The sequence below is a fragment of the Aedes albopictus genome, chromosome 2, assembly GCF_035046485.1.
Source record: "Aedes albopictus strain Foshan chromosome 2, AalbF5, whole genome shotgun sequence".
Classification (NCBI taxonomy): Eukaryota; Metazoa; Arthropoda; class Insecta; order Diptera; family Culicidae; genus Aedes; species Aedes albopictus.
Window position 1 is genome coordinate 380808698 of NC_085137.1, and position 16846 is coordinate 380825543.

Sequence of the window (16846 nt, forward strand, 5' to 3'; positions counted from 1 at the left end):
ATTTACTATCACCTTTTGACTCCGCTACAGTTTTCCGATAAGCAATTTCATTTTTTTTTTCTACCATAAACTCTGTAGCAATCAACATACCTGATTTTGTTCTCAACCCTAGCCTTAGCTAATACATTCACATTTTGCTTTTCTTGAGTATTGTACATTCGTTCTTGATCTCCATCCTTTGTTCTTTTTTGGTTTCTATTAAACTTAGTGACTTGCCCTTTGAAATTCTTTTTGACAACTTCCTTATGAAAACCGAGATAATTGTTTCTCTTCACTGAAACTTCTTGTCTAGGGCCGTATACCGTCCATCCTAACTTACTCTTAACCGCTATCGGCTCGGCCGCACCACGGATCCTTGAGTCAATCGGAGCAAAGGAATGTATATTATTTACTCCGATGAGTATCTCCGGTCGACCGCTGTAGGACGATATAGGAATTCCTCGCAAGTGTTCGTACTGATGAAGAAGCGTCTCGGCATTCAATGCTTGTGCTGGTAACTTAAGCTTGTCCACAGTGTACACAGACTTCAAAAACAGCTTCTCGTCTGTATTGTCTCCTGAAATCCACAAGCTCGTCCGCTTTGATCCCTTCTCAACTCGATCGATGCCAGCAGTCCATTGAATTGTAAGTTCTTCCTGGATACCTTGAGTCCCTAAACGTTCGGCTAGTTTTTTCTCCACCAAAGTTACTGAGGCTCCTTCGTCCAATAAAGCCAATGTGGTGATGGTTTTCTCACCAGAATGTAATTTTACCGGAATCATTCGGAACAACACATTGCTGTTCGTTGTATTATGCATACTAGTCTCGGCAACATCCCTCTTCGTGTGTAGTAGCGTCTCGTTTACTTCACTTGAATTACATTCCTTCCACTCTTCGTCAGATTCTACACTTTCGTGCTCACGGACATTCTCGCATACACCTGTTATCTCCAAGGATCCAGATCGTTCTAATTGATCATCGAGCTGGGAACCATTCGCTGTATCGTACTCCACCTGGTACGCCACATTTGCTTCACACGCCTCTGAAACTATTTCCGAGATGAAATTCGTAAACGTTCGTAGGGTGACTTTTTTGTTCTGCCGCTTGAAACGAACCCATTCTCGTTTATTGTTATCTGGAAGCTTGTCCACTAGTTCTTGAACTAACAGTGGATTCACTAAATGTTGTTCCATATCAGCCGCTTCTAGATGCTCACACAATTGTTCTACCACGGTTCCAAAGGGAATAAAACTAGCCAGATTATTCGACTTCGGTGGTGCAAGACTGCGAATCTTTTGCAGGTGACTCTGCAGTAACTGTTCTGGACGACCGTATAATTGTCGAAGCTTTTCAATAACCCTCGATACTGACTTTGGAAGCATCAGTTGTCCACAAACCATTTCAAGAGCCGGACCTTTCAGACAATCTTGCAGTCTCACCAGATTTTCCACATCCGTGTACCCGCATGCCTCGTTAGATGCTTGGTACATTCCATAGAAGAGTGGCCACTCCTCTGGTTTACCGGTAAATGTGGGTAACTTACTGCAAATACCGTTTCTTGCAGCCAATTGAGTTTTGGTTGGTAAGCAACGCTGCTGCTCCAGCCCGTATTGCGCTACGTTTTTGAACTTCCTCTTGCAGTTCATTGACTTCTTCCTCGCCTTGGTAACGGACGAACTGCAGGAACTCTGCTGCTGCTGCTTTCTCTCTCTGCTGGAATCGAACATCTTCGTGTTGTTTTTCAGCTTCTCAATTTCGTCGTTCACACTTTTCAATCTGCTTACAAACGAATTTCGGCTAGCCTGCATACGAGTTAACTGACACTTTCGTTCCAGTAAATTTTCATTTTGCAACAACATCTCTTCTTCTTCTTCCCTTTCTCGCATCTGCCTCTCCAATGTCATCCGTTTTCTCCCAATTTCATTTCTGACTTCCATCTCCTTCCGTTTAAGCTCCATTTGCATGTCTAACTCTTCTTCCATCCGCTTCCGATTCTGTTCCATCGCATATAGCTTCTGTTCCAAACTAAGCACACGGCCGACGGTGCATTGGTTCACATCCAATATATTCTTTTCGGAGTCATCAATTACGGCTAATTGACATTCATCCGTGCCGACGATGTCGGTCGCATCATACACCAGACGGTTATCATCACACGGAAGTTTTGCGGTGTTCAAAGCATTGGACTTCTGGTTATCCATGGTATTTTGAGGATTTATCCGATTTTTACAATTCTTTTTTGAGATTGTTCGGATAGATCAACCAGTTTCTTGCAGCAGCACTATTTCGTGGCAGCTCAAAACTAAAATAATATTTATTGAAAACATGAAGACCATATAAGCCCAATTTTTACTTACAAGAATTGGTTTGCAATCCACCTACACACCAACGATCCTATCCAGTACTTCAACCGCTTCTTCGGTGAATCAAAGAATTAACTATTCCTATCGCCTAGCATCAATGATATTCACTATCTGGCCTTCTAGAATTAGCATAGCTACTTCAATTGACTTTGTTTATACCGTTCTTTTTCATTTTCTTGATTTGCTTTGGATTTAGTTTACGTTCACGCATTATCTTCTCATTTGCCAATTGTCTATACATGGCGCTTTCGCCATTCGAATTTTGACCGCCCGTTGGGACAGTCGTACTGTCTAGCGGTGTCGTAAAAAAAGTTTTAACATGACAACTTTCAGTATGCAATCTACGAATTACTCCGTTACAACGCAACGCAACGCAACGCAACGCAAAAGGTCATCGTCCTTGATAATCAAGGACTCCCTCTGTCTTCTGGTCGAGGGGATAGGCATTTGCAGAACAAACCTAATTGAAATAGAATTTACCATCCTAAGGCGGTCAAAAGTTAACATTGACCAACTCATTTGTGAAGTTTCTTCTTCGGCTAGAACGAATGTCCTTGCCCAAGGATTCCCCCAGTAGATAGAGTTTTTGTGGGGGCGGCATCAGACTAGGTCTGATGCTAAACTTCACAAACGGTGGCAAGCGTTTCCGCTGCAACCAGAGCTTTTAAGCATCATGGCGCAATTGTTACTACTCAACTAAACTGAGAGCTACATAGCTTGACCAATGAAGAAATCAGTTCTATTGAACCAATTTCTTCAAAAACTTACAATTGAAGATACCTAATCTTTTCCCACTGGGGTCTTCGAGATCGTAGCAGTGGCTTCCTACCACCTTCTTGACCACTGCCTGGACATATTTTGGTGCTAATTTAGAGCAGAACTTGTTTCCTTTGTCTGATTGCTCCATGTTTTTCTTCAAGACTTTCTCACCTACCTCATATGTTGGGCAATTTGTATTGGAGCGAAGATTGTAATAAGACGCGTGTTTTTCATATGCCTTCTTAAGATTACTCCTGACATCTTCAAGCAGTTTTTCCCTTTCATCAGTGTTAAGCTGGTGGTCTTCTGTAGAGTTAAAATCTCGTAACTTCCTGTATTCCCTACCATCGGAAACCATGTTGCGACCAAACAAAACGAAGTAGGGCAGTGTTTCCCAAACTTTTAGGAGGTATCGCCCCCTTGGAGCTTGAGAAAAACTTTTTCGCCCCCTAAGGAGATTTATTTTTTTTATGAAAAAAGGCTGAAACTTTGTTGAGCTGAAGCTCTCAAAAACCCACTATTTGACACTACTGTGGCGAAACTGATATTTAATGTACCAAAATTAGTATCTCTCTTATTTAAAAAACGCATTATTGCATGTATAACAATACATTTTGAAATCATGTTTGTGCTATACATATTCTTGAACAAAAACGAGCAAACAGAATGGACTGTTAACATTTACGAAAACTCGTTATCCTACACCAGATATTTTACTAGTGTTTTTGAAAAGGGTTCCCTACTGGTGGGATATTGAAATACAATTTCAAAAATATTGTTTATACAGAAAGAACAAATCAGGAATATATCTGTGTATTTTCAAATGTAGTCAGCTTTTCAAAGTAAATGCAAATAATGAAAAGCCAGTATAATTTGGAGAAACTTCTATTGTCAAATAAGTAAATATGCAACAGTCATTACTCGGTTTTGAGGGAAATCAACGCTGAATTCGTGGAAAAAATCAAAATAGCTACTACTAGTAATAAATTTGAAATTTTCAAACAATTTGTGATAGCTCCCATCCAAAACGTGTTCTGAAATTCGTCTGATATTTTGATTGAAAAATTCCATGAAAAAAAACGCCCATGAATTAAAAACAAAACTTTCTCATCAAGTTAAAAACGGTTCTTCTCATAATCTCTTATAAAAGTTTCTTCATAGTTTCTTAACATGTATAAAAATAGTTCTCAATAATTCCTAGGAATTTTTTAGGAAATTCATATAGCAGTCTTAGGGGCGATACACAAATTATGTCACGCAAAAATCGACCATTTTCAACACCCCTCCCCCTATGTCACAATTTTGTATGGGACCTTAAAAACATTTGTATAGCTTGTCACGTTTTGCAAAACCCCCCTCCCCCTTAAAGCGTGACGCAATTTGTGTACGACTCCTTATTTGTTTTTTTTTCTTGGAATTTTGACTAAAAGTCCTCATAAACATAAAAAATTCTGTAAAATGTAGTCGATCTCAAAACATACATTTTTCAATAATCCTAGGAACAACAAAATTTGAAATGTTAGGGATTTTTAATGATTTAGTTGACATTCTGGATTAGTATTTCAATACTTTTGATTTTTTCCAATTATTCAAAAAATCGCCCCCTTTTTAGTATTTTCGCCCCCCAATTTTGGTTTTACACATTTTCGCCCCCTTTGGCGTGATTTTCGCCCCCTGGGGGGCGATTTCGCCCACTTTGGGAATCACCGAAGTAGGGGGTTGTAGGTAATATAAATAAAATTTAATAATATGTTATCATAAAGCCAACATTGAACTGATTATCCAATGTTTCAATAAAAATAGGCATTCTGGTTGATACTGTTGATTTTATCCAAACCAGTCTAAGGCAGATCATGACACCTTTACGTGATAGACTTTCCTTCATCGACATCGATCACCAACCTGTCAAGAGTAAGAAGGTATGTAAATGTATCTGAACGGAAGTCGTGCGGAAGTCGAGAGCAAATGACAAGAGTGTTGCCGGCAGTGCTCACACACTCTGTCTCGCTCGCTCTCTTTCGCACTTTCTTCTCACGCCTGAGGAAAGACCAATAATTTTGGAGAAATAAGTTAAAATTATTTTATTTTTTTTTTTTTTGGACATTTACTTGAAATTATCATTACATCGCTAGCAACTCACCGTTACTGGTAAATGCGGTACATGAACATATCCTTCAACCTCTCTGGCCTACGAATGGTACGTTTTGGCCGTTGTTCCGGCTTTTCCGCATTCGAAACTAGTTCCGTCACGCCCTCAGTCGATTTGTCTTCATCCTGCGTTGGAAAAGGAACTGCGTCCTTTGGAAGTTCATCGTCGTCGTCTGCTTCGCCGGTTATTGGTAATCGTTTAAAATCTTGAACATTGCGAGTGTACTGTACTCCTCTGTCGCTTCGGACCACCACCTTTGCACCGTCCCTAGACAAGACAGTATAGTGCTCGGTGCTGAACACTGGATCGGTCTTGTTCTTCTTGGGCACCGCCATCAATACTACATCTCCCACCGCGATATCAGATGGTCTTGCTCCACGACGAGTATCAGCATAGATTTTGCTTTGGAATTTCGTTGTTGAATCTCTTTCGCGAACTTCTTCCCGGTCGACTTTATCCTGCCTGGTGTTCCATAGGGCTGGGAACGATCCTCGATATTTCCAGCCGACTAATAGTTCGAACGGTGTGATGCAGAGCCTTGCGTGTGGTTTTAGGGTATTGTGCACGTGTACGTATTCCTGAAGCCCCTTTTTCCAGCTGGTACCCTCTAGTTTCGCTGCCGTCAACGCTTTCAATATGCCCTGGTTCTGCCGTTCTACCATTCCGTTAGTCTGGGGGCACAATGGAATGGACTTCCTAACAGTCACGCCTCTTGTTTCCCAAAATTCAACAAACTCGCTGCTTTGGAAGGGTGGGCCGTTGTCACTTTGTAATACAAGTGGAAGCCCCCAAGTAAAGAAGATCTTCTGCAGTGCCTCGTTAGTTGTTTTAGCATCAATATGTCTCATCTCTACTACAGAGATGAAGCGAGAATAAGTGTCGACCAGGACCGTGGGAGGTTCTCCAGGTGGATTTCCTCACTATCACTGGCTGTGGATATGGAGAATTTATGGTCCTGGTCGACACTTATTCTCGCTTCATCTCTGTAGTAGAGATGAGACATATTGATGCTAAAACAACTAACGAGGCACTGCAGAAGATCTTCTTTACTTGGGGGCTTCCACTTGTATTACAAAGTGACAACGGCCCACCCTTCCAAAGCAGCGAGTTTGTTGAATTTTGGGAAACAAGAGGCGTGACTGTTAGGAAGTCCATTCCATTGTGCCCCCAGACTAACGGAATGGTAGAACGGCAGAACCAGGGCATATTGAAAGCGTTGACGGCAGCGAAACTAGAGGGTACCAGCTGGAAAAAGGGGCTTCAGGAATACGTACACGTGCACAATACCCTAAAACCACACGCAAGGCTCTGCATCACACCGTTCGAACTATTAGTCGGCTGGAAATATCGAGGATCGTTCCCAGCCCTATGGAACACCAGGCAGGATAAAGTCGACCGGGAAGAAGTTCGCGAAAGAGATTCAACAACGAAATTCCAAAGCAAAATCTATGCTGATACTCGTCGTGGAGCAAGACCATCTGATATCGCGGTGGGAGATGTAGTATTGATGGCGGTGCCCAAGAAGAACAAGACCGATCCAGTGTTCAGCACCGAGCACTATACTGTCTTGTCTAGGGACGGTGCAAAGGTGGTGGTCCGAAGCGACAGAGGAGTACAGTACACTCGCAATGTTCAAGATTTTAAACGATTACCAATAACCGGCGAAGCAGACGACGACGATGAACTTCCAAAGGACGCAGTTCCTTTTCCAACGCAGGATGAAGACAAATCGACTGAGGGCGTGACGGAACTAGTTTCGAATGCGGAAAAGCCGGAACAACGGCCAAAACGTACCATTCGTAGGCCAGAGAGGTTGAAGGATATGTTCATGTACCGCATTTACCAGTAACGGTGAGTTGCTAGCGATGTAATGATAATTTCAAGTAAATGTCCAAAAAAAAAAATAATAAAATAATTTTAACTTATTTCTCCAAAATTTGGCACAGGTTGCGTTCAACGTGCATCTGCTTTCGTGTCGAAAATGTGCAAATTCGAATATGGTATTAGTATAATCATTCTTCAATAACTCACCTGAGTAGCTGTTGTTCATTTGAAATATCAAACATCCACCGTCTGGCAACGATAAATTCATCACAGAGAACCTTTGTAGGAGGATTTTGCCAATTTTACCATCGATGGAAGTAGCGGTAAAATGTATGATAGGTGGGAGAAATAAACTTTGAACTCATTCGCACAAAGTGATTTCTTTATTTACCATAAATCAGGAAACGTCTTCCCATGGCAGCTCACCTAAAATTCAAGGTAATGTAGGTATTAAAAAAAAATAAATGAAGTAGGTAAATGTTCAAAAAAAAAAACCGGGCCGATGAGGTCGACGTTCCCAACTTGATTCTGAGGCTCCTCGTAAGTGCATCGGTCCCGGCATTGAATGAGTGGGTGATGGCATGTTTCCCTTTCCCATGGACGGTATCGGAGGTCTCGGTACATCGTTCAGCTGCTTCAGCCTGCATCTTCGGTAATGCGACATCCGGAATTCGGGCGTGCAAGCCCATTCTATCCTTGCGTTCAACTTGCCGGATGCAGGTTCGGTCTGGCGGAATAACGCAAAATTGTTTGCGTTCTCTTTTACGGGAGTTCTCCCGAAAACCGTAGCCGTCCGCTTATGACGTCGCAACTTAACCCGCCATCGATCCACCATTCCTCCATCACAGGCGTTCAGTCGATGGGCCACCGCTGAAACTATTTTATTTTCCTGGTATACTGGCAATGCATTCATCGCATATAATGCGCTCTTTTTCATTGGATTCCACCTGCAATTTGGGCATAGTAAAATGTAAAAAAACGCTTGAATTTATTGTCAAAGAACATTTATAACTTACATTTTTTTCGGCTCCAGATTTTCAGCTGAGAAATAATTGCAATATTGCTTCCACCGATGATTCCGCGCAGCCATCTTTACGTTTCGAGCAAATGAGCACAAACCAAAAATGAAAAAAGGAGCGTTCAAAATGTAAAAAACATAATTGTCATTCTAGTACTTCACATTTCTTTGTTCGACTACTGAGAACGGAATCCTGGTACAGCAAACGTTCGATAATACCATAGATGTGAAAAAAAAGTGTACTAAAAAACAAAAACAGCTGACAAATGCAAGGACAAATGACAAATGTGACAAATAGTAACAAAATAAATGTAAATGAAAAATTCATGCTGTCAGTCATGCTGGCAGTGACTACAATTTACTTTAATGGCAAAGTTGGGTTGAGTACGGCTGCTGTAAAGGGTGAACGAATGGATTAAATAAAAATTATCTTAATTCTACAAACCAAGAACGGCTTAGATGTTAATCTATCTATCTATCTATCTATCTATCTATCTATCTATATTCTATATCTATATCTATATATAAAAATGCAGTGGCATACGTGGGACCGCACATAACTTGCGAACGGATGGTCCGATTTTGGTCGTCTAAGTTTTGTTCTGTTAGTTTTCACCCAAGGAAGGTTTATGAAAAAAACACGGGAAAATTGAGAGTTTTTGAAAATCGGGTTTTCATACATTTTGAACGGGGACTTATGGGCTTGGCTAGAGACTTGAAACGTCAAAAAACGCAGTAGGCAAGACAAAGTTTGCCGGGTACAGCTAGTATCATTATAAATATTGAGTTCTCACAGTGCGGGGTCACGAACGCTAATGAAAATCTACTGGTTGAAAATACAGTCGTTTGATATTGCCAGGAACAGCTGATTTTTGTTCAATATTTTCCACCAGTAACTCAAGTAGTAATGCAACGTGTACGTACAGGCAAGCAGTAACCACTATACATTAGAATTCAATGGCTTCCGCAGAGGGGATTTGTTTTTTGTTCTGAAAATCCGCAATAAAGTAATGCTCCAATTTGTAATAACTTTATTTTACATTTATTGCATTTATGTTACAGATTTGAATAATTCAAGAGTAGGGGTGAGAGAAGATGTAGGTAATATAAATAAAATTTAATAATATGTTATCATAAAGCCAACATTGAACTGATTATCCAATGTTTCAATAAAAATAGGCATTCTGGTTGATACTGTTGATTTTATCCAAACCAGTCTAAGGCAGATCATGACACCTTTACGTGATAGACTTTCCTTCATCGACATCGATCACCAACCTGTCAAGAGTAAGAAGGTATGTAAATGTATCTGAACGGAAGTCGTGCGGAAGTCGAGAGCAAATGACAAGAGTGTTGCCGGCAGTGCTCACACACTCTGTCTCGCTCGCTCTCTTTCGCACTTTCTTCTCACGCCTGAGGAAAGACCGGTTGCGGGTGCTTAGGCTAGAGACGGAAGAGTCAGTTTCGAGAATAACGTTCTTGATAGTGGACGCGTTTGCAAGTTCGTGCAAGTGGTGTGATTATTGAAACGGCCGACGAAATGGCTTCACCCGACAGGGGTGTAGTGTGTGGCTTCGTGAACTGAATTTCTGACAGCATTGGCGATTTGCTGAATATTGTTGGACCATTCAGTATGACCATTTTTGATCGAAGCGCGGATCGCAGTGGTGATCACGCGATTCACCCTCTCCGTATCATTGATCTGCGGATGATAGTTTGGAGTCCGCCAATGATTCACGTGGTACTTTGCCAGTAAGGATTGGAACTGCTTTGAAGTAAACTGTGTACCGTTATCTGACAGGACTACCTCAGGTACTCCAAAGAGCAGGAACAGGGAGTTTTCGACGAATTGTACTAATGTATCTGCCGTGGCCTGTCGGAAGGGCTGCACAATGACGAACTTCGTAAAAAGGTCCGTAACGACCAAAAGGCAAGTGTTTCTACTGCGGCCTGATGCCGGAAGTGGGCCTACGTAATCCATGGCCAAGAATTGCCATGGATATTGTACAACTTTTTTCTGTTCTGCCATTGGGGGTGTGGTATTTTTGTTTGTTGCTTTGCTTGTTTGGCATAAAAGGCAACTTCTACAAAACTTTTTGATTTCTACGCCCATTGAGGGCCAGAAATAACGTTCCTTAACCGCTGAAGTTGTTTTCTCAGCCCCAAGGTGTGCTGTGTCGTGAATCTCCTTTATGACCTCGAGTCTTTTAGACTTTGGGGGATAGAGCTTCCATTGGAATCTACTATCCTCAAGTTTCCCAGACATTTTAACAAACTTAAAGATCTGATCATCGACGATTCTGAAATCAGGATAATCAAAGGGTCTTTGCCTAATACGATCCAGCAGTTCTTGGTATTCAAGGTCTATTGTTATCGTACCTATCGTTTCAATGGACCTAGAGAGACAATCTGCCAAAATGTTATTTTTCCCCTTTCGGTACTCCAACTCAATGTCATGGGATTGAATTTTCAACGCCCACCGTAATAACTTCGAGTTTCCTGACTCTACGCCTATGGTAAACAACCATAACAGGCTTCTGGCATCGGTTACGACCTTAAAACGAGTCCCCTCTACATAATGGCGAAAATGCTCGATAGCCAGAAGGACACCCAAGCATTCTTTTTCTACGCTAGCATACTTTTTCTGTGTACTGCTAAGCTTCTTGCTGAAGTAAGCAATAACCTTTGGCTGGCCGTTTTGAAGCTGGATTAAGGCAGCTCCAACAGTTCGCATCGTACTCTTGTGCTGTGCGGACGTAAGCTCTCTCTGCTGCAGGAAGTTTTACTACCTAAAGCAATTCAACAGTACTTCTCAGTACTACCCACAATAGCACTTTTCAGCGCTAAATTTATACCTACTGATTCCTTTTCGATCCTTGCCTGGACCCGTGCCTTCGATTATTCGTTGGACCCGTTTACGGAAGTCAAATTCCGTGAAACGGTGGTAATCCTACTTGGACACCGATTAGGGAAAAAACCTCCTGGAAGGTCGCTTCAAATTAAATCATGGTTGCATCATCGAACAAAAGGAAGGGTGAATCCTTGAATTCACCGCTTCCTTCCAAAAAAGTCGGTTTCAAAACTGTCGCTAAACGCGGCAAAGTTAGAAGGAAAGGAGAACTTTCAGCTTCTCCGCTTTCTTCTACAAAAACAATTGTTTCGGATGAAAATTTCGTTGAAATGAGTAATCCTTATGAAACAATTTTTCGGAACAGCAAATTGAGGATGCCTCTAGCCCAGGTACTTCAATTTCTGCTAAAAAACAACGGGTGCCGCCAATCGTGGTCAGCGTCTGTGAATTTGCTGGTTTTAGGCAGGAGATCTTGAACTCCATAAGGGGAATCAAGGTTTCCTTCCAAATTGCCAGGAAAGGAGACTGCCGCGTATTGCCGGAAACCCTGAAAGATCGGGATCTTCTTCTCAAGTACCTTACTGAGAAGAAGCATAAATTTTTCACATACGACGACAGGTCTGCACGCTTGTTCAAAGTCGTATTAAAAGGTCTCTCTAGTGATGACAAATCACCTGATGAGATCAAAACTGAACTCAACTTATTACTTGGATTCACTCCAGTCCAAGTAATAAAAATGAAAAAGAGAACCCGCTCTGAGAATCCTCGGCAGGGTATCTCTCAAGAATTTTATTTAGTTCACTTCAACAAAAGTGATCTAAATAACTTGAAATATTTGGAAAAGGCGAAGAAAATGTTTCTTGTCCAAGTGACATGGGAACATTTTCGTAAGCCTGGGGGAAATTTCCAGAACCCAACTCAGTGCCGTCAGTGCCAAGGTTGGGGGCACGGAACGAAACATTGCCACATGGATGCTAAATGCATGATTTGTGGAGGTTCTTCTCACGCCAAGGACAACTGTCCGGTAAGGGAAGATACCAGGAAGTTTAAATGTACGAATTGCGGTGGCAACCATAAGTCAAACTTTTGGGATTGCCCTATCCGCAAAAAAGTTGTCGAATCACGTGCCCGGCAGATGAATGGAAACGCTAGTCGTACCCGAAACTCTGCAGGTAGAATTTCTAACAACACAAATTCTTCCATCAACGATCGGTTGAATAATTTTCATACCGCTCGTACCTATTCGCCGGAGGTAGTTAACCACCAAACAAACCTTCGAGCGAATAATCTACCCTCCAGCAGTGGAGTGAGTAATATTTCCAATTTTGTTCAAACGAATCGAGCTACCTATGCCCATGTGGCTGCGGGTAAACAAAATTCAAATAATTCCTATCACCAAACATCAAATACGGAAAATGCACGTGATTCAGGCATGTCTGCTTCCGATTTTGACTTTTTATCTGAACAATTGCAACAAATGATTGATGCAATGTTCAAAACTCAAACTATGGCTGAAGCAGTCCAAGTTGGAGTTAAATTTACAAATAAAATAGTAATTGGATTACGTTTTGGTAATGGATCCAAATAAATTTTTGAACATTTTTAATTGGAATGCTCGTTCTCTAAATGGTAAAGAGGATGAGCTATTCCATTTTTTAACAGTTAATAATGTGCATATTGCAGTTATTACTGAAACTTATCTAAAACCTGGGTCTTCAATCAAACGAAACCCAAACTATTTTATTTATAGAAATGATCGCCTAGATGGAGCATGTGGTGGAGTTGCTATCATCGTCGACAGGCGCATCAAGCACCAAATTTTTTCATCATTCGAAACCAAAGTTTTTGAAACTTTGGGTGTTTCTGTTGAAACAAACTTTGGTAAACATACTTTCATTGCGGCCTACTTGCCTTTTCAATGCACTGGCCAGCAAATAGATTTTCTTAAATCTGATTTGCGAAAATTAACTCGCAACAGGTCCAAATTTTTCATAATTGGTGATTTTAATGCGAAACACCGCTCGTGGAATAATCTTCAGTCCAATTCAAACGGCAGGATTTTATTTGATCAGTGCTCTTCAGGATATTTTTCTATTCTATATCCCGATAGCCCCACTTGTTTTTCTTCTGCTAGAAATCCCTCAACAATTGATTTGGTCTTAACTGACTCAAGTCAGCATTGTAGCCAATTGATTACTCATGCTGACTTTGATTCTGATCATCTTCCTGTAACATTTCAAATTTCCCATGAAGCGATTTTTAATCCCATCAGCTCTACTTTCAATTATCAAAGAGCTGACTGGGATACATATAAAACATACATCGATAGCCATTTAGATGTTAATGTTTCATTGGAAACACATTTTGATATTGACAATGCCCTCGAAACTTTGACTAGTACTATAGTCGAAGCTAGAAGCGCATCAATACCAAAGTGTGAAGTCAAATTCGACTCAGTTATTATTGACGACGATCTGAAACTTCTGATCCGTCTTAAAAACGTGAGAAGAAGACAATTCCAACGAACTCGAGATCCTGCTTTGAAAGTAATCTGGCAGGATCTTCAGAAGGAAATTAAAAAACGTTTCACCGAATTGAGAAACAAAAATTTTGCAAATAAAGTTTCTCAATTAAACCCCGGCTCTAAGCCGTTTTGGAAATTGACAAAAATTTTGAAAAAACCTCAGAAGCCTATTCCTGCGCTGAAAGAGGATAACTATTATTATTAACTAAATATTATTAACTAATTCTGAAAAAGCACAAAAACTTGCCAAACAGTTTGAAAGTGCGCATAATTTCAGTATAGGTCTCACTAGTCCAATAGAACATCAGGTTGCCCGCGAATTCGAAAACATTCTCAATCATGAGAACATTTTCGACAATTCATTGGGCACTGATTTGGACGAAGTGAGATCTATTATAAAGAAGTTTAAGAATATGAAAGCTCCGGGTGATGACGGAATTTTCTATATTCTCATCAAAAAACTTCCAGAAAGTTGCTTATCATTTTTGGTTAATATATTTAACAAATGTTTTCAGTTAGCATATTTTCCTGAAAAATGGAAAAATGCTAAAGTTGTTCCAATTTTGAAGCCTGACAAAAATCCTGCCGAAGCTTCTAGTTATCGTCCAATTTGCTTACTGTCATCTATCAGTAAACTTTTTGAAAAACTTATTTTAAATAGAATGATGATTCATATCGATGAAAATTCTATTTTTGCCAATGAGCAGTTCGGATTCCGCCATGGTCATTCGACTACTCATCAACTTTTACGGGTAACGAATTTCATTCGTTCCAATAAATCTGAAGGTTACTCCACTGGTGTAGCACTTCTTGACATAGAAAAAGCATTCGATAGTGTTTGGCACGAAGGCTTGATCGTAAAATTGAAACATTTTAATTTTCCACTATACATTATTAAAATTATTCAAAACTATTTATCGGATCGAACACTTCAGGTAAATTATCAAAATTCCAAGTCAGATAGATTACCTGTAAGAGCTGGTGTTCCACAAGGCAGCATACTGGGACCAATCTTATACAATATTTTTACCTCCGACATACCTGATTTGCCACAGGGATGTCAAAAATCGTTATTTGCAGATGACACAGGAATCTCAGCCAAGGGGCGAAGTTTGCGTGTCATTTGTAGTAGATTGCAAAAAAGTTTAGATATTTTTTCTTCTTATTTGCAAAAATGGAAGATTTCTCCAAATGCTTCCAAAACTCAACTTATCATATTCCCACATAAGCCAAGAGCTCTTTATTTGAAACCCTCAAGTAGACATGTTGTCACTATGAGGGGAACTCCAATAAATTGGTCGGAAGAAGTTAAGTATCTAGGGCTCTTACTAGATAAAAACTTAACTTTTAAAAACCACATAGAAAGCATTCAAACTAAGTGCAATAAATACATTAAGTGTTTATACCCACTTATTAATAGAAAATCAAAACTTTGTCGCAAAAACAAATTTTTGATTTATAAACAAATTTTCAAACCGGCCATGTTGTACGCTGTCCCAATATGGTCGAGCTGTTGCAATACCAGAAAGAAGCAACTTCAGAGGATTCAAAATAAAATTTTGAAAATGATTCTGAAGTTGCCTCCCTGGTATAGCACTAATGAGTTGCATCAAATTTCTAATATTGAAACATTGGAACAGGTGTCAACTAAAATCATTGCCAACTTTCGTCAAAAATCGTTGCAGTCTTCTATTGCTACGATTAGCTCTTTGTATAATTAGTTTAAGGTGGGTTAGGGTTAGGATAAGTTGAAAAAATGTATTTCTGACACGCAGGTGAAAAATAAAGCCTGCAAAAATCTTAACTGCTACAGCAAATGAAATGTAATATGTTATTAATTAGTATTGATAATAGCTTAAATTTATTTCACCAAATTAGGATGATAGTGTGTTATAATACACAGAACACCTAGATTAAGTTGAAGAATGTAAAAATTGATTGAGATACTAATAAAGATTATTAAAAAAAAAAAAAAAAAAAAAAAAAAAAAAAAAAAAAAAAAAAAAAAAAAAAAAAAAAAAAAAAAAAAAAAAAGGCAGCTCCAACGGCGTTATCCGATGCGTCCGATTCTATTACAAATGAACAACTAAAATCAGGGTTATTAAGGATGGGGGCAGATATCAGGGCCGCTTTAAGGTCGCCGAAAGATTTCTCGGCAGCCTCTGTCCAAATGAATTTGTTCCGTGTTTTTTTCAGGAGATCGGAGATCGGAGCAACGATGGCGCTATAATTCCGTATAAACCGCTGATAAAACCCAGCAAGGCCTAAAAGTCTCCGAATGTCTTTTACGTTTCTTGGCCGGGCATAATCGAAGATTGGTGAGATCCTCGAGTTGTCTATCGAGACGCCCTCTTCAGTCAGAAGATAGCCGAGGTAAGATACCTGTTTACGACAGAATCTACTCTTATCGAGCGATATGGTCAAGTTGGCTGCGGCAAGGCGTTCAGCAACTATCTTCAACAGACGGATATGGTCCTCAAACGTGTCAGTGGCTATGACTATATCGTCTAGGTAGACGAATACGTTTGGCTCTAGGTCAAACCCGATCACACGGTCCATTAAACGGCACATTGTAAACGGCGCGTTAGTTAAGCCAAATGGGCAGACTTTGAAACGGAATAACCCTTGTGGTGTCCTGAAGGCTGTGTAGTCTCTAGATTCCTCTTTCAGAGGAATCTGAAAGTACGCATCCTTTAGGTCCACCACCGAGAAGAATTTCGCTTTTCCAAGCCTATGGAAAATTGCTCCCATATTACGCATTGGATACGAATCCTTTTTTGTCCAAGCGTTGACTCCACGTGAATCCAGACAAACTCGTAGCTTACCATTCGACTTGCGAACTGGCACTAGAGCGCTGGCCCACTCGCTTGTACACTCCTCAATCGCGTCCATTTTCCGGTATCGTTCTAGTTCTGCTTCCATTTCGGCTTGAACCGTCGGTGAACACCTGTACAATGGCTGTCGCCTAGGCTTTGCCCCTTCTTTAAGGACTATTTCGTGCTGTATCAAAGTCGTCCTACCTAATCGCTGTTCTGAAGTGCACGGAAACGCTTCAACAGTCCTAACTAACTGCTTCCGTTGAGCCTCCGAAAGAGCGTGTTCCGTCTCAATCGTAGCTGGCGTAGTCTTCGAAGCCTCTGGTAGCTCCAAAGCTGGAATGTCTAGGGTTTCATCAGGTTCAACCTGTTTGATTGGTAAGGTCTCAATGGGACACAATGAGAATTCAATCGTCTCTGCTGATTGACTCTCTACCGAAATTGTAGCAACCTGTTCAAATCCATTTTTGCTTTTAATCATTGGTTTAATTTCGAATTCTTCCCAAAAATTGCAACCCAGTATCAACTTCCTGGCGATTTGAGGCACAACTAAGGTTGATATA

General features: G+C 40.5%; 3 protein-coding genes across 7 annotated transcripts in view; 1 reads left to right on the forward strand and 2 right to left on the reverse strand.

Annotated features, from left to right (window-relative positions):
• The window catches only part of LOC109415821 (cyclic nucleotide-gated cation channel alpha-3), a 571815-nt gene that overhangs the window by 343067 nt on the left and 211902 nt on the right, over nucleotides 1-16846 (reverse strand). The gene's annotated exons all lie outside the window — the stretch shown is intronic.
• Nucleotides 1-16846, reverse strand: part of LOC134288380 (uncharacterized) — a 111120-nt gene that overhangs the window by 75588 nt on the left and 18686 nt on the right. The gene's annotated exons all lie outside the window — the stretch shown is intronic.
• On the forward strand, nucleotides 6200-7318 carry LOC134288381 (uncharacterized). The gene is made up of 2 exons (XM_062853074.1): nucleotides 6200-7101; nucleotides 7197-7318. Exon 1 carries the CDS (start codon nucleotides 6200-6202, stop codon nucleotides 7097-7099), a length of 900 nt encoding a protein of 299 aa, XP_062709058.1. The 3' UTR covers nucleotides 7100-7101; nucleotides 7197-7318.

Coding starts and splice junctions, on each gene's coding strand:
- LOC134288381 (XM_062853074.1), top strand. CDS start 6,200: ATGGTCCTGGTCGACACTTATTCTCGCTTCATCTCTGTAGTAGAGATG.